Here is a 27,981-nt window from a genome sequence, read left to right as displayed (position 1 = left end):
GGGGTGACAGGCCTGGCCATTGGGCTCGGGGGGCTGTGAGGGCTGGGGCCCCCCTCCCTGTATGTGACCAGGGCTCTGCGGGACGGGGCCTGATGGCCCTCAGAGCGCAGCTGGTGACGCAATGGGAAGATCCCGGCCCCGGCTCCCACCAGTGTCACCTGAAGCCCAGCCCTTCCCCTGCACCCTGCCCCCAGCACCACCCAGCGCGTGACACAGGAGGGTTTTCACATGCTTTTAACAAAATTACAAACAAAATTCCATTATTCTTAGAATATAGAAAACCTGAGGGAAGATGGCTAGGAACATAGCAGGGACTTAGCTGGGGGGTGGGTTCGAGATGGGGCCGGGAACGCAGGGTCGTGGCCGGGAAAGAAGGGTCCGGGAACGCAGGGTCTCGGCCGGGGGAGAAGGGTCCGGGAACGCAGGGTCTCGGCCGGGGGAGAAGGGTCCGGGAACGCAGGGTCTCGGCCGGGGGAGAAGGGGCCGGGAACGCAGGGTCGCGGCCGGGGGAGAAGGGGCCGGGAACGCAGGGTCGCGGCCGGGGGAGAAGGGGCCGGGATCGCAGGGTCTCGGCCGGGGGAGAAGGGTCCGGGAACGCAGGGTCTCGGCCGGGGGAGAAGGGGCCGGGAACGCAGGGTCGCGGCCGGGGGAGAAGGGGCGGGGAACGCAGGGTCTTGGCCGGGGGAGAAGGGGCCGGGATCGCAGGGTCGCGCCCGGGGGAGAAGGGGCCGGGAACGCAGGGTCGCGGCCGGGGGAGAAGGGCCAGGAACGCAGGGTCTCGGCCGGGGGAGAAGGGCCGGGATCGCACGGTCTCGGCCCGGGGAGAAGGGGCCGGGAACGCAGGGTCTCGGCCGGGGGAGAAGGGGCCGGGAACGCAGGGTCTCGGCTGGGGAAATCAGTCGCTGATGACACCACGTCCTGGGGGTCTCACTCGTGGGCTCCTCCTGCATTGCCGGCTCTCAGTGCTGACCTGGCACGGGGAGAGGGGGATCAGCACCAGCCCCCTGCGCTGGAGCCCTCTGGGCGGGCACTGGCTGAGATCCCAGAGGGTCAGGCCTGGTGCCGGGCTGAGCACGTGGCGAGGCGCTGGGGGGCAGGGGCTGGAGGCTCCCAACCCCGCCAGGCCAGGGTCCGGGGCAGGCCTGTCCTGACGGTCGGGGCTTCAGGGCTCTCCCCCGGCTGGTTCCTAAGCATCCGAGCAGCAGGGCTCCCGGCACCCCCTGGGAGAGCCACCCCCAGCTGCACCCATCTCCTTGCTGGGGTGTTTGCAGTTCCACCCAGTCACCCCCAGCCCCCCTCCCCCCATGGCCTTTGCTGTCTTATCAGCCCCTGCCCCCATCTACACTGTCCCCTGTGGGTCGGGACCTCCGGCTGGACGTCAGCTGCCCTCGGTGTAGGGCTCCCCCACCCCCAGGCTGGCCCAGCTGTGCCTCGGCCCAGTGGGGGCCTGGCCGGGAACGGCACTTACCATGCGGGGAGCTCGCTGGCTTCTGCCTGGGCCCCACTGCTAGGGAGGGAAGGAGAGAGGGTGGGTGAGCTGGAGCGGGAGGCTGCCTGCATCTGCCCCTCCCCAAATATTCCCCCCGCCCCTGCTGCCCGGCGCCCCCACCCAGCCCCACTTGGGAGCCTGGGCCGGGTGAGCTGATGGAGGAGGGGTCAGTGGCGGGCTAAGAGTGGGGCCAGCGGGGCAGCGAAGGCACATGGGACCCTAGGCTCAGGGGCCTCCAGCCAGACCCACCCCCAGTGCAGGCCGCACCTGCCCCTCCCACCTCCCTGTGGCCCAAATCGCAGCCTCTGACCCGTGCGGGCCCCGGGCTGTCAGGCTGGGACTAGGGGGCATTTTTTGTAATATTTTAGAAGCCCTGTGTGTGCCTCAGTTTCCCCTCGGTGCTGCGTCGTTACCGAGTGGGTGGAAAGGGGCTGTGTGCTCTCAGGGCAGGGGAAACGGGGCTGGGTGTCGCCTAGGGTTACCATACGTCTGGATTTTCCCGGACATGTCCGGCTTTTTGGGCCTCAAATCCCCGTCCGGGAGGAAATCCCAAAAAGCTGGACATGACTGGGAAAAAATAGGGAGGGAGGGGCCGGCAGTGCGGGGCCAGGGGCCGGCGGTGCTTGGCTGGGGGCCGGCGCCCCGGGGGCCGGCACCCCAGGGCCCGAGCCGAGCCGGGCGGGAGACGCCGGGGCCAGAGCCTCTTGGCCTGGGCCGGCTGCCGGAGGGAGCCGCTCGGCCAGGGGGGCGGACTGGGCCGCGCCTCCTCGTGCCCCCGCAGCCCCAGCTTACCTGCTGCCTGCCTGCTTCAGGCTTCCCGCGAATCAAATGTTCACGGGAAGCAGCGGAGTTGGGGCGGGGGCGGGAAGGGGCGGGGTGGGGCTGGGGGCGGAGTTGGGGCGGGGCCGGGGCCCCGTGGAGTGTCCTCTTTTTGGACACTTAAAATATGGTAACCCTAGTGTCGCTCAGCTGCCCAGGCCCTCACCAGCGGAGCTCTGCAGGTGACAGTGGCAGATTCAATCCCCAACACCCCAGAGGGAGAGGGACGTCCCGCCTCTCCGCAGGGCAGCTGGACACCAATCCCCAGTTCAGAATGGGCTGGGGGGGGGCAGTGGGGGGGCGAATAAGTGTTGGCTGCTGAAGGCTCTGGCAGGGGGTGGGGGCTCGGACCAAGGAGACAGACTTGAACCACAGGGGTCACTGCAGCTGGGCGCCGGCTGCCCAGAACTGACTCCGCTGGGACCTTCACTTCCCTGGGCTCCCCCAGGGCTGCCTGTGCCGTGTGCCAGGCCGGGGATACACCCTCCTGTCCGCCCGCGCTGGCTGGGTGTCCCCACAGACTCTGGGGGGGTGCTCCCCCAGATTGTACACGTCTCCCCCAGGTCTGTCCCAGACTCGCTGCCCGGCGCTCCCGGGGGGGGCAGAGGGGCTGCAGGCCCAGGGGCCCAGTCTCAGGAGGCGGCGAGGCCGCGTGGCTCACCCTGGGGGAAGAGTGAGACCCCGGGGAGGTGAGGGTCACTGAAGGCCCCTCCCAGGGACTGTTAGACTCATAGACTTTAAGGTCAGAAGGGACCATTATGATCATCTAGTCTGACCTCCTGCACAACGCAGGCCACAGAATCTCACCCACCCACTCCCTCAACAAACCCCTAATCTATGTTTGAGCCACTGAAGTCCTCAAATCATGGTTTAAAGACTTCAAGGGGCAGAGAATCCTCCAGCACATGACCTGTGTCCCACACTGTAGAGGAAGGTGAAAAAACCCCCAGGGCCTCTGCCAATCTGCCCTGGAGGAAAATTCCTTCCCGACCCCAAATATGGTGATCAGCTAAACCCTGAGCATGTGGGCAAGACTCACCATCCAGCACCCAGGAAAGAATTCTCTGCAGTAACTCAGATCCCAACTCATCTAACATCCCATCACAGCCATTGGGCATATTTACCGCTAATAGTCAAAGATCAATTAATTGCCTGTTCCCAGGCTGGGGCGTAGCCCGGCCCTGGGGGTCTGTGACAGAGGCTCAGACATGCCCCTGCCGAGACCAGCCCAGCGGCCTCAGAACTAAGAGGCCGGGGGTGAGAGCAGGAGGGAGGTTGATAAACTGGAGGGGTCAGGGAAGAGCTGCGGGAACGATCGAAGGGTTAGAAACCTGCCTCAGTGACCCGCCAGGAGCTCAACCTAGACCATGGGAGGGTCCAAGGGGTGACGTGATCCCAGCCTAGAGCAGCGGCTGCTCCGCCTTTGTGGGCTCAGGGCCCATCTGTAAATGGCGCGACCCAGTAACTAGTCTGGGGGTGGGGGCCCTGGGGTGGTTTTGAACAAGTCCTGCCCCTCCAGGGGGGTTGGGGCCTGCCCAGCTCCTGTGCTGTGGGGGGGTTGGGCTTGGCTCTCTGCAGCCCGGGGAGCTGCTACCTGCCCGGGGCATGGGGGGCCTGGGGGTCGGGGACACAGGGGCTGCTCTTCAGCTCCCCCACCCCGAGCAGGTGAAGGGGCCCAGCCTCCCTGGCCCAGCTCCGGCTTCTGGCTTGGCCAGGGGGTGGGGCCTCAGGGGAAGAGGAGGGGCAGGGGTGGGGCCGCAGAGGGGGCCTCGTGGCCCCCCCACCTTTAGGAAGAATCCGTAGCCCCTGGCAGGGACCAAGAGGGAGCCCAGCCAGCCCCATGGGACAGGAGCTGCCACACAACCCTTCGACACAGTCTGGGTCCCGACCCCGGGGCAGTACCGTGGAGGGAACAAGCGTCGCCCAAGGGGCTGTGCGGGCAGGTGGAGGAAGGGCCAAGCCAAAGCGGTACAGATCCCCACTGGCAATGGGGGTCGGTGTTTAACAGGGAGGTAATTAGCCAGTGGACAATCCCCCGGGGCCGGGTGGTTCTCCGGCACTGACAGCTCAGTGCAGCCAGCTCTGCTCTGGGGCAGGTCTCTGGCCCGGGTCGTACGGGGGGCAAAGCACGGTCACGGGCCCCGCTAGCTGGGGGCTCTGGGGAGCTGTTACCCTCGTGTGGCCCGGGGTGACTGTCCCTCACTCCAGGCACTCACCTTCGGCCCCCTCTAGCGCCTCTGGCCCCTCCGGCCTGTCCTCGTCGGCTCCAGCGTCTCCTCCATCCCCGCCCGCAAACCCGTCCATGTCGTCCTCACCCTGCGAGTCTGGGAGAGCGAGGGAATCCGGAGTCAGCCCCCGCGCCGGTGGGGGCTGAGCCTGCCCCACCCTCCCCACTGAGGGTCCCTTGCAAGGCCGCCCCAGAGAGCCCAGCGGGGCGGAGGCGTGGGGCAGCCAGACAGGATGCTCCGGTCATGCCACCTGCACCCAGCTCAGCCAGTCCTGGGTCCCTGCCAGGCATCCTGCCCCCAGCACACAGCCAGCTGCGCACGGAGAGGGGCAGAAGCCGGGACCCACTGCCGGGGAGGGGCCGTGCTGGCAGCCACCCCAGGAGGCACCCCATCCCCCCACCTGCACCCCAGCCACACCCCCTCCAAGAGCCCGTACACCCTGGGCCCCACACCCCTCTGCGGATCCCCCTGCCACAGCTAACACCAGCCCTGCCCCCGCCTTGGTGCATGTCAGACAGACACGCAGACAGACGTCTGGGCCGAGGAGCGGCTCTGCCCACCCCGCACAGCACCCAGGGCCAGGGCTCGCACCATGGCCCCAGGAGAACCCGCTGGTGCCACACTCCCTGGGTCACCTGTCTGGAATTCGATGGTTCTCAGCATCTCGGCCAGGTTGTCCACATTGACAGAGAAGTGGTCCATCTTCTCGTAGCCGGGCTCCGGGCGGCTACTCATTGACACCTTCGACGTGTCCGTGATCCTGCCAGGCAGAGCCGGGGGCTTGTCAGACTCACAAGTCTTCACTCAGAGCCAATGCAGGGCACCGAGCCTGGCTCCGTGACACCCCTGCACAGCCTGACCAACCCCCCCACCCTCTGGGATTGAGGGGGGCAGCAGAGCTGTGTGTGGGGTGCCCAGGGCTGGGGTACCAGGGGGCTGTGGGAGGGGATGGGGGCACTGGCAGAGCTGTGTGTGGGGCGCCCAGGGCTGGGATAGCAGGGGGCTGTGGGGTGGGATTGGGGGCACTGGCAGAGCTGTGTGTGGGGCGCCCAGGGCTGGGGTACCAGGGGGCTGTGGGAGGGGATGGGGGCACTGGCAGAGCTGTGTGTGGGGCGCCCAGGGCTGGGGTACCAGGGGGCTGTGGGAGGGGATGGGGGCACTGGCAGAGCTGTGTGTGGGGCGCTCAGGGCTGGGGTACCAGGGGGCTGTGGGAGGGGATGGGGGCACTGGCAGAGCTGTGTGTGGGGAGCTCAGTGCTGGGGTACCAGGGGGCTGTGGGGCGGGATTGGGGGCACTGGCAGAGCTGTGTGTGGGGTGCCCAGGGCTGGGGTACCAGGGGGCTGTGGGAGGGGATGGGGGCACTGGCAGAGCTGTGTGTGGGGCGCTCAGGGCTGGGGTACCAGGGGGCTGTGGGAGGGGATGGGGGCACTGGCAGAGCTGTGTGTGGGGCGCCCAGGGCTGGGGTACCAGGGGGCTGTGGGGCGGGATGGGGGCACTGGCAGAGCTGTGTGTGGGGAGCTCAGGGCTGGGGTACCAGGGGGCTGTGGGAGGGGATGGGGGCACTGGCAGAGCTGTGTGTGGGGAGCTCAGGGCTGGGGTACCAGGGGGCTGTGGGGCGGGATGGGGGCACTGGCAGAGCTGTGTGTGGGGAGCTCAGGGCTGGGGTACCAGGGGGCCGTGGGGTGGGATTGGGGGCACTGGCAGAGCTGTGTGTGGGGCGCCCAGGGCTGGGGTACCAGGGGGCTGTGGGAGGGGATGGGGGCACTGGTAGAGCTGTGTGTGGGGCGTTCAGGGCTGTCAGGGGGCTGTGGGGCGGGATGGGGGCACTGGCAGAGCTGTGTGTGGGGTGCCCAGGGCTGGGGTACCAGGGGGCCGTGGGGCGGGATGGGGGCACTGGCAGAGCTGTGTGTGGGGAGCTCATGGCTGGGGTACCAGGGGGCTGTGGGAGGGGATGGGGGCACAGGCTGAGCTGTGTGTGGGCCGCTCAGGGCTGGGGTACCAGGGGGCTGTGGGGCGGGATGGGGGCACAGGCTGAGCTGTGTGTGGGCCGCTCAGGGCTGGGGTACCAGGGGGCTGTGGGGCGGGATGGGGGCACAGGCTGAGCTGTGTGTGGGCCGCTCAGGGCTGGGGTACCAGGGGGCTGTGGGAGGGGATGGGGGCACTGGCAGAGCTGTGTGTGGGGCGTTCAGGGCTGGCAGGGGGCTGTGGGAGGGGATTGGGGGCACTGGCAGAGCTGTGTGTGGGGAGCTCAGGGCTGGGGTACCAGGGGGCCGTGGGGCGGGATGGGGGCACTGGCAGAGCTGTGTGGGGGGCGTTCAGGGCTGTCAGGGGGCCGTGGGGCGGGATGGGGGCACTGACAGAGCTGTGTGTGGGACACCCAGGGCTGGGGTAGCAGGGGGCTGTGGGGCGGGATGGGGGCACTGGCAGAGCTGTGTGTGGGGCGCCCAGGGCTGGGATAGCAGGGGGCTGTGGGGTGGGATTGGGGGCACTGGCAGAGCTGTGTGTGGGGCGCCCAGGGCTGGGGTACCAGGGGGCTGTGGGAGGGGATGGGGGCACTGGCAGAGCTGTGTGTGGGGCGCCCAGGGCTGGGGTACCAGGGGGCTGTGGGAGGGGATGGGGGCACTGGCAGAGCTGTGTGTGGGGCGCTCAGGGCTGGGGTACCAGGGGGCTGTGGGAGGGGATGGGGGCACTGGCAGAGCTGTGTGTGGGGAGCTCAGGGCTGGGGTAGCAGGGGGCTGTGGGAGGGGATGGGGGCACTGGCAGAGCTGTGTGGGGGGCGTTCAGGGCTGTCAGGGGGCCGTGGGGCGGGATGAGGGCACTGGCAGAGCTGTGTGTGGGGCGCCCAGGGCTGGGGTACCAGGGGGCTGTGGGAGGGGATGGGGGCACTGGCAGAGCTGTGTGTGGGGTGCCCAGGGCTGGGGTACCAGGGGGCCGTGGGGCGGGATGGGGGCACTGGCAGAGCTGTGTGTGGGGCGCCCAGGGCTGGGATAGCAGGGGGCCGTGGGGCGGGATGGGGGCACTGGCAGAGCTGTGTGGGGATGGTTTGGTTTGGCACTGGTGGTAATACTGGAAACTGGAGTGTCTAAGGGAATTGTTTGTGTGACTTGTGGTTAGCCAGTGGGGTGAGACCGAAGTCCTCTCTGTCTGGCTGGTTTGGTTTGCCTTGGTGTGCAAAGGACCCCCAGCCTGGGGCTGCCCCGCTCTCAGCAATCTGTCCCAGGCCCCCCACCCCAGCTCTCCGTTGGGTCCCGCCAGAACCAGCATCGTTACAGCTGCATCGTTACCCAGTGAGGGGAGGGCTGGGTGCCCCCAGGCAAGCTCAGGCACAGATGGGAATGGCGCCCGGTGGCTGGGACTACGTGGGTCATTGGAAACGAATTGGCTGACGCCAACCCCGGGTCAATGGAGAATCCATGGCAACGCTGGCAAATCTAATTGTGGGACATGGACACCTGGCCCCACCTCTCCGCAGGAGCCGAGCAGCAGCTCCCCAGCTGGGGAACAGGGGCTGGGAGGTGCGAGGGGGGATAAGAGCTGGGGGCTGGCAGGAGTCGGGGGCAGGGCTCTCACCTGGAGTCTGACCAAGGAGGTTGGATGGAGACAGCCCCAGAGCTTGAACCATGGGGGTCACTGCAGCCGGGCTGGGCTGTAACCGTCAGTTCTCTGGGCCGCCCGAGGGGCTGCCTGGGCCGTGTGCCAGGTGACCAATAAACCCGCCTGGTTTCACAGCGCTGGGTGAGTGTCCCTGCAGACTCTGGGCGGGGGGGTGCTGCTCCCCCAGATTGTACACGTCTCCCCCAGGTCTGTCCCAGACTCGCTGCCCGGAGCTCCCAGGGTGGGGCAGGGGGGCTGCAGGCCCAGGGGCCCAGTCTCAGGAGGTGGTGAGGCCGCGTGGCTCACCCTGGGGGAAGAGTGAGACCCCGGGGGGGTCAGGGTCACTGAAGGCCCCTCCCAGGGACTGTTCCCAGGCTGGGGGCTTAGCACTGGCCCCGTGGATCTGTGACTCTGCCCCAAGGACCCCCGACCCCTACAGGGATGGGCTCCAACCGGAGGTTTCTCTCCTCTGTTGTCTCCCCCCACCCCACCCCACCCCCCAGACTTACTTTTTAAGCAGCTCCTTGGATTGCTGCAGGGAGGGAGAGGCAGAGAGCTTGGTTAGCGTCAGCACCTGCTCCCGGAGCCCAGCCCCCGCCAGCCCCGTGGGCCCATCAGCTGCAGGCTGGCACTGGTATTGGCACCAGCTCTGGCTCGGGGCAGAGAGGCAACCACAGGTGCCCGTGGCCTAGCAGGCCCCTGCCCCCGAGCCCTTTGCCCATTCCAGGAGGATGGTGCCCACGGCTTGGCCAGATCCCAGCGTGGAGAAGCCCCTCTCCTGCCCTTCCCAGACACCCCCCTCCCCGCACAGACCTGCAGGTACGCGGCCATCTGGGGCTCCTCCATGGCCTGGATGGCCGACTCCACCAGCTTGGCGGAGCTCTCCAGGTGCTCCCCGTACTGGCGGATGAGGGAGCGCACGTGGCTGACCCGCTCCTCCTGCTCCCGGCTGACGCGCTGCACCAGCTCCTTCTTGCGCTCCTCCAGGGTGCTGTAGAGGGAGTCGAAACGCTGGCTCAGGTGCTGCTTCTGCCGCCGACTGTTCTCCTGCAGGGGGAGCCGCACGCACATCACTGGGGGGGCTCAGGGGCCACCCCCCTCCAGCCCCACAATAGCCCCCGCCTCTTCCACTGACCTCCACCAGGGAGCAAGGGGGCCAGGGGTCAGGGCAGGGGGCTGGGAGCCAGGACTCCTGGGTTCTCTCCCCAGCTCTGGGAGGGAAGGTGTCTAGTGCTGGGGTGGGAGCCAGGACTTGAGGGTTGGATTAGCCGTCAGGGCACTGACTCGCTGGGGCCGTTCCCTTCTGTTCTCCAGAGTCAGGAGATCACCCCCCTGACCGCCGTGCTGTTCTGGCCAGAGACCCCACCCAGCGATTCCTGCATCAAGCCCTGCCGTGCTGGTTGGGCCCCAGCGGATCCGTTACAGACGCCCAGCCTGTGACAAAGTGGGAATGTTCTTAATGTTTTTTCTGAATACGGTGTGTGCCTCAGTTTCCCCTGTGTGTTACTCGAGGATCTAGGTGGCGGGATCAGGGTGTGTGATCATTGTAGAGGCCCCTCAATGGCAGGTCTGACTGCTCCTAAGAACGGCCACACTGGGTCAGATCGAGGGTCCATCTAGCCCAGTATCCTGTCTTCCGACAATGGCCAATGCCAGGTGCCCCAGAGGGAATGAACAGAACAGGGAATCGTCCAGTGATCTAGCCCCTGTCGCCCATTCCCAGTTTCTGGCAAACAGAGACTAGGGACACCCTCCCTGCCCATCCTGGCTGCCCGGGCCCAGAAAAAAGCCGACACTGTATCCTGGCAAAGGAGGGCCGGGCCCCCTCCTCTGCAGCAGCCGGGCGGAGGAGTTGGTGCAGCCCAGGTGACCTGCTTGCTGGAGAAAGAGACAAAGGATGGAGGAGGAGCAATGGGGGTGAGGAGACCAGGCAGCTGGAACTGGTCAGTCTCGTGCTTTGAGACTCAGAGGGGGGAGTCCGGCGCGCTAGGCCCTGGATCCCGCTAAGATGGACTTTGCTGCTGTAAGCCGGGTCTGGATGAATTCACCCGGAGCAGGAGAGACGTCAGGAGCAAACCGTATTTACACGAACACCTAACTCTGCGTCGGTACCCAGCGGGCAGAGCGGTGCTGCTCAAAGTGATCAGCTTTGGCCGGCGTGGGGTACAAATCACGTTAGTACTGACTGCAGGGGAGTGAAATGTTGTTGTCTTTAATGTATGAATAGAGGGGAGCAGAACTGTGCTTAACCTGTCCCAACTGAGGGGTCACCTTCAGCTGAAAGCACCTCGGTACGCCAGGGGCTCAAATGCCAGAGCCCTGGAAAGTAAGAGAGGGTGGGGACAGGGATCTCAGCCAGGAAGTGTGGCTTCTGTCTAAGGGTGCCTGGTCAGGTTTAACCTGTTCCTCCCATTGTTTAAAACTGAGCTAAATAGGTTTCATTAGAAGCCTTTTGTTATGTTAAATGCTCAAAAGAGCTGAAATCACTGGCGGTGGGTCAGTGTCTCTTCGCAGCCAGCTGAGAGCTGGTGGCACCTCCAGAGATGGACTGCAGAGGTCACAGCAGGGTGGTAGGAGGTGTCCAGTGAGTGGAACCACGGCTGGTGGGGTGGTACCTTCTTCCCCGGGTGGGACGGTAACTCACACAGATGCACCTCTGAACGCTGAGTCCTCTCTGACCAAGGACAAACCCTGTGAGTGGGGTGTGGTGAGGGAGCAGAGAGGGGCATTCAAAAGGAGATTTTGGTTGTAGGACTCTAGAACATGAGGCGGAAGGCACTGCCCTCTGGGGCGGGCGTCCCGCTCGCAGTGTTATGTGTATGAATCCTGCTTGTGGCGTTTTCCCTAATTGATGTCGGGTGATCTCCCTCCTTTCATTAAAAGTTTCTTTTCTACACTCAGACTCTGTGCTTGCAAGAGGGGGAGTTTTGCCTCTCAGAGGCGCCCTGGGGTGCTGTGTAATTGTCCCAGGTCACTGGGTGGGGGCTTGAGCCTGTTCTGTATTGGATGTATGAAAAGGAACCCCGCGATATCGAACCCGGCCCTAGCTGCTGCCGGCTCCCGCGGGCAGAAGGGTTACACTAAAAAACATTGATTTCTGAGCTAACAAGATCTGTTCTGTGCCGGGTTGTGTTCCTGACAACTAAGAACCCGTCTGCATCACACGCTGGCTGGGTCACTGCTGGCTGCGGAGTGGGGGGCAGGGCCCTTTGGGGGCACCCAGGGGGACTCGCTGCAGGGAGCTCCCTCGGCGAGCAGGGGGCTGAACGCTCCGAGGTCAGATCCAGAAGGTGCCGAAGCCGAGCAGCTGACAGGTGGCCTGAGGGGAGACGCTGCCCCAGACTCCTGCCTGACCCTCATTCAGAGCGAGTCCAGAGCCCTGGGAGTCCGTGACAGAGAGACCCCACCCGCAATTCCTGCCTCCAGTCCTGCCTTGCTGGTTGAACCCCAGCATATCTTTTACAGCTGCCCAGCCATCACAGGAAGACCCCAAGAGCTGGAGAATCCGCTACTCCCCCCGGTCAGTCATTGCAGTGGTTAAATACCCTCTGTCCTGGATCCACAGGGTCGGGGCTACATCTCAGCCTGGGAACAGTCTCTGGGAGGAGCCCTTCAATGGGCCAGACCTCCCGGGGTCTCACTCTTCCCCCAGGGTGAGCCACGTGGCCTCACCGCCTCCTTGACTGAACTTCTGGGCTCCAGTCCCCCTGCTTCTCAGGTCTCTGAGGTCCCTTGAATCATAGAATAGAATCACAGAATACCAGGGTTGGAAGGGACCTCAGGAGGTCATCTAGTCCAACCCCCTGCTCAAAGCAGGACCAGTCCCCAATTAAATCATCCCAGCCAGGGCTTTGTCAAGCCTGACCTTAAAAACCTCTAAGGAAGGAGATTCCACCACCTCCCTACGTAACCCATTCCAGTGCTTCACCATCCCCCAGTGCAAAAGTTTTTCCTAATATCCAACTGTGACGTTATTGATATAATCTGGGACCATGTAGATCATTGTTGCAACCAAAGTCCCGTAGTGGCACCAAATCTTGCATAAAGGGGGTCAAATGAGGTATCTAAAACAAAGTGATGGTTTACTGGTTATGATTATGCTGTCTATATGTGTGTATCAATTTTGTAGTTGAAGTTATGAACATTGGCTCTATACTGTCTGTATGGCAAACTTATGCTATGCTTCTGGGTGACATCCCAGACAAGCTGAGATTAGCTCTGCCTAGCCTGCTTGATGGCCCATTAAGGACCATCAGCTATACAATGGACCCATTGAGAGAAGGCAGATACGCCTTGTAACTCAGCAAAGTATGCAGGGACTGGCCCATGTGACTCCAGACTCCATTTTGCTGTAATTTTCCACAGTGAGAACAAAGAGGTGTTCTTACACCTGGAAAAGACTATATAAGGCTGATGCCTCATCTCCATCTTGTCTTCAATCCTGCTTCTGACCTCTGGAGGAACTTTGCTACAAACTGAAGCTCTGAACAAAGGACTGAGGACCCATCCCAGCTGGGGATGTATTCCAGAGACTTGATTTGAACCTGCAGTTTATTCTATCGCTGCTGCAAGCCTGAACCAAGAACTTTGCCATTACTGTATGTAATTGATTCCATTTAACCAATTCTAACTCTCATCTCTATCTTTTTCCTTTTATGAATAAACCTTTAGATTTTAGATTCTGAAGGATTGGCAACAGCGTGATTTGTGGGTAAGATCTGATTTGTATATTGACCTGGGTCTGGGGCTTGGTCCTTTGGGATCAGGAGAACCTTTTTCTTTTACTGGGGTCTTGGTTTTCATAACTATTCATCCCCATAACGAGTGGCACTGGTGGTGATACTGGGAAACTGGAGTGTCTAAGGGAATTGCTTGTTAGACTTGTGGTTAGCCAGTGGGGTGAGACCGAAGTCCTCTTAGTCTGGCTGGTTTGGTTTGCCTTAGAGGTGGAAAAACCCCAGCCTTGGGCTGTAACTGCCCTGCTCTAAGCAATTTGTCCTAAATTGGCACTCTCAGTTGGGTCCCGCCAGAACCGCATCGTTACACCAACCTAGACCTCCCCCATTGCAACTTGAGACCATTACTCCTTGTTCTGTCATCTGGTACCACTGAGAACAGTCTAGATCCAACCTCTTTGGAGCCCCCTTTCAGGTAGCTGAAAGCAGCTATCAAATCCCCCCTCATTCTTCTCTTCTGCAGACTAAACAATCCCAGTTCCCTCGGCCTCTCCTCATAAGTCATGTGCTCCAGACCCCTAATCATTTTTGTTGCCCTCCGCTGGACTCTTTCCAATTTTTCCACATCCTTCTTGTAGTGTGGGGCCCAAAACTGGACACAGTACTCCAGATGAGGCCTCACCAATGTCGAATAGAGGGGAATGATCACGTCCCTCGATCTGCTGGCAATGCCCCTACTTATACAGCCCAAAATGCCATTAGCCTTCTTGGCAACAAGGGCACACTGTTGACTCATATCCAGTTTCTCATCCACTGTAACCCCTAGGTCCTTTTCTGCAGAACTGCTGCCTAGCCACTCGGTCCCTAGTCTGTAACAGTGAATGGGATTCTTCCGTCCTAAGTGCAGGACTCTGCACTTGTCCTGGTTGAACCTCATCAGGTTTCTTTTGGCCCAATCCTCTAATTCGTCTAGGTCCCTCTGTATCCTATCCCTACCCTCCAGCATATCTACCACTCCTCCCAGTTTAGTGTCATCTGCAAACTTGCTGAGAGTGCAGTCCACACCATCCTCCAGATCGTTAATGAAGATATTGAACAAAACCAGCCCCAGGACCGACCCTTGGGGCACTCCGCTTGAAACCGGCTGCCAACTAGACATGGAGCCATTGATCACTACCCGTTGAGCCCAACGATCTAGCCAGCTTTCTATCCACCTTATAGTCCATTCATCCAGCCCATACTTCTTTAACTTGCCAGCAAGAATACTGTGGGAGACCGTATCAAAAGCTTTGCTAAAGTCAAGGAATAACACATCCACTGCTTTCCCCTCATCCACAGACCCAGTTATCTCCTCATAGAAGGCAATCAGGTTGGTCAGGCAGGACTTGCCCTTGGTGAATCCATGCTGACTGTTCCTGATCACTTTCCTCTCCTCTAAGTGTTTCAGAATTGATTCCTTGAGGACCTGCTCCATGATTTTTCCAGGGACTGAGGTGAGGCGGAGGTCTACTCTCATTAGCCACTTTGGGTTTACCCCAGTCCCACTTCTGGGGCGTTTCCATGTCCCTCTCCCAGCACCCAGGCTTAGGCCAGTCCCCTTCGGGTCTCTCCACCCCCAGACCGACTGTCCTCAAAGTGATCTGCCCACCGGCCTGCTCGGCTCAGCCCCTTCGGCTTCCTGTCCACGACCCACGGTCTAGGCTCGTAGGGACACATCTCCTGGAGTTGTTCCGACCCAGCCAGGTTACACAAATCCTCCAGCGCAGTGACCCCTCTCCTAACCCATTTGTGGGGAGATCCTCCCAGCGGGGGGCAGGGGGGGGGCGGCTTCCATGTAGGTCACCCCCGGGATCTTCTGCACACCAGTGGTGTAGCCATGTGGCGGGAACAGGGGGAGCAATAAAAAAAAGGCACCACCCGCTGCGGCACTTTTACTCACCCGGCGGCGCTCCGGGTCTTCGGCGGGGGGCCCTTCACTCGCTCCGGGTCTTCAGCGGGGGGCCCTTCACTCGCTCCGGGTCTTCGGCGGCACTGCAGGTCCCGCCGCCAAAGACCCGGAGGGACTGGGAAGCAGGAGCTGTGGGGGGCACTTTTGGGGGCCCGCAGGCCCAGAGTGGCCCAGGGGATTAGCAGCCTGCTCCACTTCCCTCGGCCCAGCCCCAGCCGTGTCGCTCAGGGGAGGGGGCTTGCGGGAAGGGATCCCCCCCTGAACTCACCAGCAGCGGCAGAAGCGGAGCAGCCCGGCCCCAGCCCTCTCCACTCCACCAGCTCCCAGCCGCGGCCCTCCGCTTCCCGCCGCCGGTGAGTGCAGGGGAGGGGGGATCCTTCCCCAGCCCCAAGCAACACGGCTGGGGCCCGGGCAAGGGAAGCGGAACTGGCTGGGGCTGCGTCACTCCGCTTCCCACCGCCAGTGGGTGCAGGGGGGCGTCTTTTCCCCAACCTCCCTGCTCACCGCACTCACCGGCGGCGGGAAGCGGAGCGCCGCAGCTGGGAGCTGGCAGAGTGGAGCGGGCTGGGGCCACATTGCTCCACTTCCCGCCGCTGCCGGTGAGTGCCCTGGCCCCGGCCCCAGACCCAGACCCAGCCGCCTTCCTGCTTCACCCCCTTCCCGGCCACCGCGCTCGTGATTCTGCCCCTGTCCTGCTCCGGCCTTGCACTGAACCTTGTCCCACTCTCGCCGCCGGCCACTAGGATTTAAAATCCAAGCTGCCCGCCGCTAGGCACCATGAGAACGCCCCCTCTCGCCCGGTTTAAAGGGACAGGCGCGCCCGCTGTGCCGCGAGCTGACAGCGTGAGTGTAAAAATTAAAAAGGCGCCACTTTTGGGGAATGTGCTGAGTGGGGGAGCGGCTGCTCCCCCTGCTCCCCCTCAGCTACGCTAGCGCTGCACACCCCAAAACCTGTTCCCATGAGCCTCAGGTGCCCATTCAGACTTGAGCAGTGGAGCCTGGTTGAACGGTTCCTAGTCCCCAGTATCGGCTCCGCCCATCTGGCTGGGCGCCCCTATGGCTCTGGGACCGAGCAAGGGGGTGAGACGCGGAGCCGGCCTGTGGGGTCAGCCTGGTTCGATCGCAGGCCTTCTCAAAGGCAGTGAGGTAGGACACGATATCCCTCCTCCAACTGGGCAACAATTTGGGATCTAGGCTCCCCTAGAACCGGCATCCTGGGGCCTTTCCCCATTTTACCCTCGGTGGGTCCTCTCGCCCTCGGCTTCTCCGGCCCCCGTTCACACTTTCGCTGCCTCTCCTGCTTCTTCCTCGTGTTTTCGCTGCATCTCATGGGCTGCCAGCCTCTGTTCCTCCAGCCAAAGCTCCTTCACTCAGCTCCAGCTCCAGCTCCAGCTCCCACCAACTCCATCAATGGGGAACCAGGTCGTGAGGACGTCCTGCTGCTGCCTCCATTACTGTGGGACTTTTCTGGAACCCCACTTGGGCCTGGAACCTGCTTCTTGGACCGACTGTCCTTCTCCAGCCGTGCAACCAGAGGCAGCTTGTCGAGTTTCCCAATGTTTAGCCCTCTCTCGCTGCACAGGTTTGCGACGTCCCTCTTATGGAGGTGGTTATACCCCATTTTTTTGCATTTCCTTTAAACTAGCCTTGTTTTACTGTTGCAAATCACTTATTGCAAAATGCTACTCGTGCATCCGGGATCCCACCGCTACCACCACCTGTCATGGCTCCACAGGATCAGTGCTATGGCCTCAGCTTGGGAACAGTTTCTGGAAGGACCCTTCAGTGGGCCAGACCCCCTGGGGGGGCCTCATTCGTCCTTCAGTGTAGGCCACATGGCCACACCGCCTCCTTAGACAGAACTTCTGGGGCTCCAAACCTCCTGCTTCACCCCTTGAGCTCTGTTCAGCGACTGTAACTGAGCCAGACCCTGGGGGAGACGTGTCCTCTCCTCAGGGATCAGTGCCCCTCGCCCAGTGTCTGCAGGGACACTCACCCAGCGCTGTGAAACCAGGCGGGTGGCCCAGAGAACAGACGGTTACAGCCCAGCCCAGCAGCAGTGACCCCCATGGTTCAAGCTCCGTCTGACTCTCTGTAATGTTGCACTCTATATGATTTTATAAATATATGCTAATGAGTGAATATAATGTAACTGGGATATGCTTCATGCAGAAGGTCTCTTGTAAGGTATCATTACAAAGCTCATAATCTACTGAGTGTGATCATTCTATTTGTATAAATGTAACACTCTTGTATCTGGGACTAGAAATATGAAATATAACTCTGAGGCCTATTGTAATTATGCAAAGTGTGGGCCATTAATGGTGGCTGGGAATCTTGATGGCTCCCATCAACCAGGACAATTGACTATGGATGGCTCTGTTTGCAGGGAGTCCTTCCCGTGAGTCAGGCTGGGAGGAATGAAGGCTTGGGGGGGTCTCACAGTGACATGTGATCATGTCACCTGAACTGGAATCCATCTTTAACCTGGTGTCTTTCCGTTGAAAAGGAGGGTGTGGGGACCCAGAACGGGACAAAGGGTTCCCGCCTTATGCAAAAGATATATAAAGGGGTGGAACAGAACAAAGTGGAGAGAGGAGCCGTCATGAAGAATCCCCTAGCTATCACCTGAGCTGCAACAAGAGCTGTACCAGGGGAAAGAATTGTGCCCAGGCCTGGAAGGTGTCCAGTCTGAGAAAAAGCTTACTGAACCATCTCTGGGGGTGAGATTATCTGTATTCAGTTTTATTAGACATAGATTTGTGTGTTTTAGTTTATTTTGCTTGGTGACTTACTTTGTTCTCTCTGTTACTACTTGAAACCACTTGAATCCTACTTTCTGTATTTAATAAAATCACTTTTTACTTATTAATTAACCCAGAGTATGTATTAATAGCTGGGGGAGCAAACAGCTGTGCATATCTCTCTATCAGTGTTATAGAGGGTGAACAATTTATGAGTTTACCCTGCATAAGCTTTATACAGGGTGAAATGGATTTATCTGGGTTTAGACCCCATTGGGAGTTGGGCATCTGAGTGCTAAAGACAAGAACACTTCTGTGAGCTGCTTTCAGTCAAGCCTACAGTTGTTAGGGGACATGGTTCAGACCTGGGTCTGGGTTTGCAGCAGGCTAGTGAGTCTGGCTCAAACCAGGCAGGGCACTGAAGTCCTAAGCTGACAGGGCAGGAAAGCAGGGGCAGGGGTAATCTTGGTACATCAGGTGGCAGCTCCCAAGGGGGTTCTGTGATTCAACCCGTCACACTTTCCATCCAACCTCTTTGGTCAGACTCCAGGGTGAGAGCCCTGCCCCTGACTCCTTCCAGCCCGCAGCTCTTAAATCCATCTCCCCTGGGGCGTTGGCTGCTGGTGTCAACATCCAGTGATGTGGGGTCAGCCTCGGCCAGTCCTTTTTAATGCCCCACCTGGCTCAGACTGCTGGGCGCCATTCCCACCTCCGTCTCTTAGCCTATCCTGAGAGCAAACGGTCCCTTCCCCACACTGGGTAACACTGCTACATAAAGGGAAACTGAGGCACATGCCGGCATCATAAAAATATTACAGAAAATTCCCCCTTTGTCCCACCCTCACTGTTCAGTATCTGCACCTTGTTCCCAGACTGAATTCGGGTCGTGCCCGCTCCCAGCCGTCTGCTCTCACAGATCTCTTCCCACACAGGTACTAGCAGACCCTGAGCAAGTCACCTTTCAACCGTCCCTTTGGCGAGACGATCAGATCCACCTCCTCCAGGCTCTCCGCAGCCGGCGGATTTTCTAGCCCTCTGTCCTGTTCCCTGAACCTTGTCCAGTCCATCAACCCCCCGTTGGCAGGGCAGGCGCCAGACCCCGGCGCACTGTCCCTGTCTGGAGAGCAAACACCCTCTGCCAGTCCACCTTGTACATCGAAGGCGCCTTCGCCCTCTTCGCTACAGCGTCTCACGGGGCTACGCTGGGCTGGCTGGTTTCTCCCAGGAGCCCTTCCCTGCCTTCCCGGTGCACCCCCAGCCCCAGGCACCTGGGCTGGGACCTGGCGTTTGGCTACAAGGTGCGTTGTGCCCCAGGGCCCCGCTCCCCAAGCCATGTGGGAGGAGAGATCCTCCTGCCCACGGCCGCCGGCTGCTCTCGCCCCATGCAGGGGCCGCCCCGGGACCCCTCTCACCTCGATAGCCTTGCAGATCTCCTCCATCTGGGTCACGATGGCCTGGATGCGGTCGTTCCCAGCCACCAGCATGGCGACGCCGTCGCTCAGTTCGCTCTGCCACGGGGGGGGAGAGGGGTCAGTGCTGGGCACGGGCGGCGGGGTCAGTGGTGGGCACGGGCGGGGGGGGTCAGTGGTGGGCACGGGCAGGGGGGTCTGTGCTGGGCATGGGGGGGGTCAGTGCTGGGCATGGGCGGGGGGGTCGGTGGTGGGCACGGGCAGGGGGTCTGTGCTGGGCATGGGGGGGTCTGTGCTGGGCATGTGCGGAGGGGTCAGTGCTGGGCACGGGCGGGGGGGTCTGTGCTGGGCATGGGCGGAGGGGTCAGTGCTGGGCATGGGGGGGTCTGTGCTGGGCATGTGCGGCGGGGGTCAGTGGTGGGCACGGGCGGGGGGGGTCTGTGCTGGGCATGTGCGGCGGGGGTCAGTGCTGGGCATGGGCGGAGGGGTCAGTGCTGGGCACGGGCGGGGGGGTCTGTGCTGGGCATGGGCGGAGGGGTCAGTGCTGGGCATGGGGGGGTCTGTGCTGGGCATGTGCGGCGGGGGTCAGTGGTGGGCACGGGCGGGGGGGGTCTGTGCTGGGCATGTGCGGCGGGGGTCAGTGCTGGGCATGGGCGGAGGGGTCAGTGCTGGGCATGGGCGGGGGGCAGCCCCCCCTCGCTGCAGGAGGGGGCCTGGCCAGCGGCCGCCACAGCAATGAATACATGGGTTGCTCAGCAAGCCCAGAGTGGGCCCTGCAGGCTCCCTGCTGGTCCCCGCTACCCCCCCGGCCCTCTGCCAGGAGCCCCACAGAGCCTGCACCTGGGGCAGCTCTGGCCCCTCGGCGCCCCCGCGGGAGGAGAGACCTGCCCCAGACCCAGAGGGGGGGGCAGCCGCTGAATCGCACAGACCTGTGGGTGGGGCCGCCTCCCTCCTGCTGCTCCAGCCAGGCCGGGCCAGGCCGGCTCCTGGGGGGATCAGGGCAGCCCAAGGGCCCCCGCAGGCACCAACCGCAGCAGAGGAGAAGGCGGCACAGGGACCCCGCCATGCCCCCGGCCACGCGCCCCCTGCCCCAGTTCCTGGCCCCCCAGGAGCAGCCCCAGGTACCTTCTGGCGCTTGTAGACGCTGGGCAGCGGGGCCACCTCGCAGTCCTTGTGGGCCCCGAACACCTTGCACAGGGAGCAGGTGGGTGCCTCGCAGCTCAGGCAGTAGATGTTGATCTTCTCATCCTCGTGTTCATCGCACATCAGCTGCTGCTCTGCCTTGGCGTGCAGGGGCCTGGGGACGGGCACAGCATGGGCCCCGCTCCCTGCACACCCCCTGCTGGCCCCCCCACCCTCCGTGTCCCCTGCAGCCCCCCGCACGACCCAGAATCAACTCACGCCCTCAGGAAACCCCGTGCACCCCCTGCCGGCCCCCCCACCCTGCGTGTCCCCTGCAGCCCCCCGCACGACCCAGAATCAACTCACGCCCTCAGGAAACCCCGTGCACCCCCTGCCACCCCCCCCACCCTCCGTGTCCCCTGCAGCCCCCCGCACGACCCAGAATCAACTCACGCCCTCAGGAAACCCCGTGCACCCCCTGCCGGCCCCCCCACCCTGCGTGTCCCCTGCAGCCCCCCGCACGACCCAGAATCAACTCACGCCCTCAGGAAACCCCGTGCACCCCCTGCCGGCCCCCCCACCCTGCATGTCCCCTGCAGCCCCCCGCACGACCCAGAATCAACTCACGCCCTCAGGAAACCCCGTGCTCCCCCTGCTGGCCCCCCACCCTCCGTGTCCCCTGCAGCCCCCCGCACGGCCCAGAATCAACTCACACCCTCAGGAAACCCCGTGCACCCCCTGCTGGCCCCCCACCCTCCGTGTCCCCTGCAGCCCCCCGCACGGCCCAGAATCAACTCACACCCTCAGGAAACCCCATGCTCCCCCTGCTGGCCCCCCACCCTCCGTGTCCCCTGCAGCCCCCCGCACGGCCTGGAATCGCCCCACGCCCTCAGGAAACCCCGTGCACCCCCTGCTGGCCACCAGGGCCCCCCCCACCCTGCGTGTGCCCTGCAGCCGCCCCGCACGGACCAGAATTGCCCCACACCCTCCATCCCCCAGGAGCCCTGCATGGCCTGTAATCACCCCACGCCCTCAGGAAACCCCGCGCACCCCCCCGACCCCTCAGGACCCCCCTGCACAGATCTTCCCCTCCCCTCCCCAAGCCCTTAGGCCCCCCAGGCCCTGGCAGACCCATGCCCCTCGCTGGGCCTCTGCCCCCTACCTGGTCGACTCCTGCTTGTAGATGTCGATGATGTTCTCCACGAGCAGGTTGCGTTGCAGCCCGTAGACGCCGTGCCGGTCCAGGACGACCTCGTGGCGGCAGGAGGGGCACCGGAACCGCCCCCCCGACGACACTGAGCTCGAGCCCCGCGACTGCCACAGCGGGTTGGAAGCCTGGCAGGGAACGGGCACGAGTCAGGGGGATGGGGCCAGCCCGCGCCAGGAACGCTGAGGCCAGGAGGCCATGGGGGGAGACCCACATACGCCCGCCCAGCGCTGAGCACCCAACCCGGGGTCGCCCCTCTGTGCTCCGGCCCCAGAGCGGGCTGCAGGGCACCGCCCCAGGCGCCTGGCACAGAGGCAGCAACACCCAGGGGGAGCGCAGGGCAGAGTCACAAACTCAGGCCAGGGCAGGGCTGGGCCGCGACGTACAGCAGCAAAGGGGCCAGCTCTGCCCGGCTCAGGGGAGCGAGCCCCTTCGATAGCCCTGCCAGCCCCGCCCACAGCCCTGCCAGGGCCACACAGCCCCGCCCACAGCCCTGCCTGCCCCGCCCACAGCCCCGCCAGAACCACACCAGCCCCGCCCACAGTCCTGCCAGCCCCGCTCACAGCCCCTCCCACAGCCCTGACAGAGCCACATCAGCCCCGCCCACAGCCCTGCCAGGGCCACACCAGCCCCGCCCACAGCCCCAGCAGCCACGCCTGGGTTACACCAGCCCCGCCCACAGCCCTGCCAGCCCCACACCAGCCCTGCCCACAGCCCCGGCAGCCCCGCCTGGGTTACACCAGCCCCGCCCACAGCCCTGCCAGCCCCACACCAGCCCCGCCCACAGCCCCGGCAGCCCCGCCTGGGTTACACCAGCCCCGCCCACAGCCCTGCCAGCCCCACACCAGCCCCGCCCACAGCCCCGGCAGCCCCGCCTGGGTTACACCAGCCCCACCCACAGCCCTGCCAGCCCCACACCAGCCCCGCCCACAGCTGAACCAGGCCGCCCGCTCGTCACTCCCTGCACCCCAGTGCGTCTCACCGGGCTCCTCTCCCCAAGCCCCAGACAAACGAGCAGCCCAGGCTGAAAGACGCTTCCCCTGGGAGTCCGGATGGGCCTGGTCTGTCCCAACGGCCAGGCCTGAGCCCACAGTGGGGAAACTCACTGCCAGCCCCTGCGAGCTGCTCCTTGCCTGTCTCGCGCGCCCGACTTTCCATCAACGCCTGAATAACCTGCCCTGCATCGGTCCCGCGAGACGAGACGGCCACAGCCCGGCCGGCCGGAGGAGACAAGGCCCAGCCATGTGACGTCCCAGCCCGGAGTGTGAACCAGGGGCCAGGGGCGCCTGCCAGCCAAAGCCCCGTCCGTGGCCAACCAGCTGCCCCGTGCTCCAAAGTTGCATTTCCCCAGCTTCCCTCTCCACTCTCCTCCCCCTTGTGTCCGGCTGGTGACCCCTCTTCACACAGCAGGTCTGTGGCCAGGGAGCCCTTTCCGTCCCCCCAAGGCTGCTCAGCGATGAAAAGGAGACGCAGGTATTTTACTGCCAAAGCAGAGAGACTTTCGCGTACGTTTGTGCTGCACAATCGCTCAGTTTCGTTTCTGTGCAAATGCTTGTTTGAATTTCTTGTTCGTTCCTGATTGAGCAGGAACCTGCCGGGCTCAGAAAGAATGGGGAGGGGAGCGGGGCGGGAGGGTGTTTGCCAAGGACCCGAGTGTGACGAAGTTAGGGGGGTTCTTGGTTTTTCCTTGTTTTTCCAATGGTTTGCATGCGGAGGGGGTGGGACTCAGTTTCCCTGGGTGTTGCTGGTTTAACGAGGGGAGGGGAGAGGGAGTTTGTTGTTACATGGGACCGGAGAGGGACCTTGGGACCCCAGCCAATGGCCTGGAGGATGGAGACCCCAGCGACTGGTGACCCAGAGGCCCAGCTCAGGAGTCGCAGCCGGTTCTGGCCAGTGGGAGGACAATGGGCAGTGAAGAGACCCCAGTGACCTGACCAGCCGGTTCCAGCCAGAGGGGCCAGAGGACAGAAGCAGGAGAGGAGGCCCAGTGACCCTGTTTCCCTGGAGAGAAGACAATGGACAGAGGCGGGGCCTGGGGCCGGGGATCTCAGATGCCCAGCTGGGACCAGGGGGGCTCGAGGCTGGAGAGGGGGAGCAGGCAGAGCCCACCTAGATGCAGAGAGACTGGGATGTGCTGGGCTGAGGGAGGCCAGGCCTGAGGCCCTGAGAGTTTCCTGTGCTGTGTTCAACTCTCAATAAACCTCCTGTTTCATGCTGGCTGAGAGTCACTCCGGGTTAGAGAACAGGGTTGCATCAACCCCTTCGGGGGGTGGAGGCCCCGGGGGATCCAGAGCGAGGGGACTCCCTGAGGGGGCCCACGGCAGAGACAGACGTGCTGAGGCTCAGAGAGGTGCGGCTCCAGGAGGTGGAGGGGCCTGACCCCGAGAGAGAGTGGACCCCCGAGAAGGGCTGGCGCACTGGAAGGGGCACCCCCCACGGACCGCACGGGGCCAAGAGTGGGCACGATCTGTGAGTCCGTGACACTGAGCCAGCCACGGGCTCTGGAAACCCCCGAAACCCCAGAGTCGCTGTTCTAAGGTGGGACAGTGACAGAGTCAATAAACACCTTGAGATCAATGCAACAGGCCTCGGCCCAGGAGTGGGGGCTGCTCAGGGCAGCCAGTGCCCGTGTGGGAGAGTCTCGCTGACAGGGTGGTCGGCTGACTCGCACTACCCCCATGGGACAGCGGGCTCTGGCCACGGGGGGCACATGGCACAGGGACGGGGCACGTTGTGAGCGCAGGCTCACCAGACACGCGTCCGAGCCGCAGCCGCAGGGGGAGCCGGCAGCTGTGACTCTTGAGGGCTGTGCGGGCAGCTCAAAAAACCCGCAGCTGAGGCGGTTCCCTGCCTCCTGGCCACGGTGACCCCGGAGGGGCAAACTGGCCGCCCAGGGAGCCCCCAGCCTTGGCAGCGCGTGGAGAACGTGGGAGCACGTCGGGGGCTCAGACGCCGATCGCAGGGGCTGGGGCCAATGTCCAGGGCCAGCCGTCGGACCAGAGGGCAGCGCACCCCATGGACCAGAACCGAGCCCACGGGCCCCTGGGCCCCTCACTGGAGCAGTGACCCTGCAGGCTGGGTGCTGGTCCAACCAGGGAGGGGACGTGGGGCTAGATGGACCCTGATTCTGATCCACCTGCCCATTCCTGGGCCGATCTTCCCACCTCCCCCCGGCCGGAGCTGAGGAGCACCCCAACCCCAGCCCCCTAACTTACCCCTCCAGTCCGGAGGCTGCACTAATCACCCAAAGCAGGGGCCCCCCACAACTTGAGCAGAAGCAGCAGGCACCAAGCAGGACCCAGGGACCCCTGGCGCCCACCCTGCCATGCCCAAGAGGCCCCCTCCCGCCCCCCACCCTGCTGGTCGCGCTGGGCACTCACGGCCATGGAGGCTGCCCCACACCAATAGACCAGCTGTGCCAATGTCTCTGGAAGGGGCTGCAGAGGCGGGGTCCCCAGGGTGCCCTGGGGAGCCCCAGACGGGCACTTGGCAGGAGCCCAGGGCAGAGGCCAGTTACTATTGGAGATGGAGAGGGGACGCGCAGGCTTGTGAGCAGGCCACAGGGAGCGCCGGGGCTGGGGAAAACCACAGAGCCCCCCTCCCTAGCCGTGAGGGGTGGCTGCATGGAGATGAGACAAGGCTGGGGGCCACTGCAGGTCCGGCCATGTGACGCTGACTCCGACCAGGCTCTGCGGGGTGGATGAGAGTGTCGGGGGGCCTGGCCCCCCACGCAGCCCCATCCCCATCCCCCAGTGCCGCTCCCAGCCCCCCATGCAGCCCCCAGCCCCAATGCCACCCACCCCCGTAGCCTGTCTCTCCAGCCCCCGCCCCCCCCGCACACACACACCTGGAAGATGTCGTTGGCACACTTGCGGCACAGGTTGTGCTGGCAGGGCAGGATGACCACGGGCTTGCTGAACATCTCCAGGCAGATGGGGCAGATCAGCTGCTTCTCCAGGCTGTCCATGCTGTGCGAATCCCCCAGCATGGGCTTGAATCCCACCGCAAAGTTCATCCCCGCGGCCCTGCTCTGTGCCCTACGTCTGCTCCCACGCTCTGCCCCGGCCTCCCCTTGGGCTGCCTGGCCCTGGCCTGCACTCGCCCCGTCTGGGTCTCTTTCTCCCTGCGTCCGTCTGCCCCAGAGCCGCTCCCCTGCCCGTCTGCACTCGCTGCCCGCTCCGGCCGCGGCCCCAGCCCCAGCGGTGAGCGCGGGCGCTAATTTTAGCAGCACGTGGGCCCCGTGGAATCCCAGAGCCAATTTTATCCCGGGCCGAGGCTGCAGCTGTCAGCGGCGTCGGGTGACACTGAGTCACGCTGCCTCGGTGAGGCCTGGCTCCAGCGGGGAGCCTGGGGGCAGGCAGCGGGCAGCCCCCGTACTGCTGGGGGGCAGCTGGAGAGCCAAGCGCTAAGCCGAGACCCAGCCACTGGGTCCTGGGCCTGGCTGGACGGGGAGGCGCTCATGCAGTGGCGCGTTGCCCCAGCTCTCACTGTCCCGGGCTGTGCTGCCGGGGGCTCTGGGCCAGGCTGGTGATGCTGGGTCCTGGCAGGCCGGTGTGCTCCTCCCCATCGCAGCCAGTGGCCCTGCGGTGCTGTCCCGGTGGGAGGAAAAGGGCCCCATGCAGCGGGGTGACCCTGGAGGGCAGCCTGCTCCGTGGGGTCCGGAATGGGAGCAGCCCCCGCAGCGCCGGCCCTGCCCAGATGTGCTCCCAGGCCAGGCCGCGAGGCACCGCAGGGAGACCAGGCAGAGGGAGGCCAAGCCGGGACGTGCGCGTGCTGGTTACTCCAGGCCGGCTGGGTGGGTGCAGCTGCAGGGTTCAGGGGCTGACATTGCTGCAGGGGAGCGGATTGGGCTCTTGGTGACTGTGCCACACGCCAGGGCCCCTGCGTCTGTAATTCCCCTCAGGGGGCCAGCAAGGCCGGCACGCTCGGGCCCCAGCCCCCTAGCCAGGGCCCCCTTGGAAACCCACGTTCCCCTCCCTCCTGCAGGGGCACTGCCCGGCCGCACAGCTGCCTGCCTTCTCTGGGCTGTTCCCAGCAGACAGGCTGGCCAAGCGCCCGGACAGCTTCAGGCTGACAACACAGTGACTGTCCCGGTGACAGAGCCGCACAGCTCTCCTGTGTCACCCACGCGCCCGGCTGCTTCAGGCTGACAACACAGTGACTGTCCCGGTGACAGAGCCGCACAGCTCTCCTGTGTCACCCACGCGCCCGGCCGCTTCTGGCTGACAACACAGTGACTGTCCCGGTGACAGAGCCGCACAGCTCTCCTGTGTCACCCACGCGCCCGGCTGCTTCAGGCTGACAACACAGTGACTGTCCCGGTGACAGAGCCGCACAGCTCTCCTGTGTCACCCACGCGCCCGGCTGCTTCTGGCTGACAACACAGTGACTGTCCCGGTGACAGAGCCGCACAGCTCTCCTGTGTCACCCACGCGCCCGGCCGCTTCTGGCTGACAACACAGTGACTGTCCCGGTGACAGAGCCGCACAGCTCTCCTGTGTCACCCACGCACCCGGCTGCTTCAGGCTGACAACACAGTGACTGTCCTGGTGATAGGGCCACTGTGATGTTACTGGCATGAACTGGGACCATATAGATCATTGGTGCAACCAAGGTCCTGTAGTGGCACCAAATCTTGTATAAAGGGGATCAAATAAGGTCTCTATGACAAAGTTATGGTTTGCTGGTTATGATTACGCTATCTGGGTGCATGGATCAATTTTGTAGTCGAAGTTATGAATATTGGCTCTATACTGTTTGTATTTCAAACTTATGCTGTGCTGCTGGGTGACATCCCAGACAAACTGGTGTCAGCTCTGCCTAGCCTGCTTGATGGCCCATTAAGGACCATCAGCTACAACTGACCCATTGAGAGAAGCAGATACGCCTTGTGACTCAGCAAGGCAGGGACCTGCCTATGGACAGAACTCGGAGGTTTTTCCAGGCCATGGGCTGGGGAGCTTGTGTTTGGAACAAAGGAAGCAGAGGCCACAAGACAAGAGACTACAAAAGGCTGCAGCAGCTTATCCATCTTGTCTTCATTCCTGCTTCATACCTCTGGAGGGACTTTGCTACAAACAGAAGCTCTGAACAAAGGACTGAGGACCCATCCCAGCTGGGGATGTTCTAGAGACTTGATTTGAACCTGCAGTTTATTCTATCGCTGCTGCAAGCCTGAACCAAGAACTTTGCCATTACTGTATGTAATTGATTCCATTTAACCAATTCTAACTCTCATCTCTAACTTTTTCCTTTTATGAATAAACCTTTAGATTCTAAAGGATTGGCAACAGCGTGATTTGTGGGTAAGATCTGAGTTGTATATTGACCTGGGTCTGGGTCTTGGTCCTTTGGGATCAGGAGAACCTTTTTCTTTTACTGGGGTCTTGGTTTGCATAACCATTTGTCCCCATAACGAGTGGCACTGGTGGTAATTCTGGAAACTGGAGTGTCTAAGGAGATTGCTTGTGAGACTTGCGGTTAGCCAGTGGGGTGAGACCGAAGTCCTCTCTGTCTGGCTGGTTTGGTTTGCCTTGGTGTGCAAAGGACCCCCAGCCTGGGGCTGTAACTGCCGTGCTCTCAGCAATTTGTCCTGAATTGATACTCTCAGAAGTGTCCCACCAAAGGCAGCATCGTTACAGCCGCACAGCTCTCCTGTGCCACCTAAGTGCCTGGCAGGACACTCCATTCAGGGTCAGAGCCCATGTTGGCACAAGCAACTGCCCGCTTGTCCTTGGCCCCCCTT

At 63.0% G+C, this 27,981-nt stretch overlaps 1 protein-coding gene across 4 annotated transcripts; it reads right to left on the bottom strand.

Moving 5' to 3' along the window:
• Positions 1–218: 218 nt before the first annotated feature.
• Positions 219–25,396, bottom strand: TRIM54 (tripartite motif containing 54). 4 transcript variants are annotated; one of them, XM_005314662.5, is made up of 10 exons: positions 25,084–25,396; positions 21,192–21,364; positions 20,033–20,204; positions 18,911–19,006; positions 8,944–9,177; positions 8,640–8,662; positions 5,172–5,296; positions 4,525–4,632; positions 1,469–1,507; positions 219–970 (listed from the first exon to the last, which is right to left on the bottom strand). In XM_005314662.5, exons 1-10 carry the CDS (start codon positions 25,249–25,251, stop codon positions 960–962), a joined length of 1,149 nt encoding a protein of 382 aa, XP_005314719.2. In that variant the 5' UTR covers positions 25,252–25,396; the 3' UTR covers positions 219–959. The 4 variants fall into 4 exon arrangements, 3 of the variants coding, with proteins under 3 accessions (XP_005314719.2, XP_005314720.2, XP_042702817.1); XM_005314663.5 differs by having other exon boundaries at positions 1,469–1,504; XR_006173621.2 differs by lacking the exons at positions 5,172–5,296; positions 8,640–8,662.
• Between the last annotated feature and the right edge of the window lie 2,585 nt (positions 25,397–27,981).

Source organism: Chrysemys picta, chromosome 3, assembly GCF_011386835.1.
Source record: "Chrysemys picta bellii isolate R12L10 chromosome 3, ASM1138683v2, whole genome shotgun sequence".
Classification (NCBI taxonomy): domain Eukaryota; kingdom Metazoa; phylum Chordata; order Testudines; family Emydidae; genus Chrysemys; species Chrysemys picta.
Note: the sequence above shows the minus strand (reverse complement) of the source record. Positions and strands in the feature narration are given on the sequence as shown.

What these genes read in the sequence shown, in the direction of transcription:
- TRIM54 (XM_005314662.5), bottom strand. Translation starts at nt 25,251, where the DNA reads ATGAACTTTGCGGTGGGATTCAAGCCCATGCTGGGGGATTCGCACAGC. An exon ending in GCGTCTACAAGCGCCAGAAG is followed by an intron (nt 19,007 to 20,032) that starts GTACCTGGGGCT and finishes CCCCCGTGGCAG; the next exon opens with AGCGAACTGAGCGACGGCGT. An exon ending in TCCAAGGAGCTGCTTAAAAA is followed by an intron (nt 5,297 to 8,639) that starts GTAAGTCTGGGG and finishes TCTGCCTGGCAG; the next exon opens with GATCACGGACACGTCGAAGG.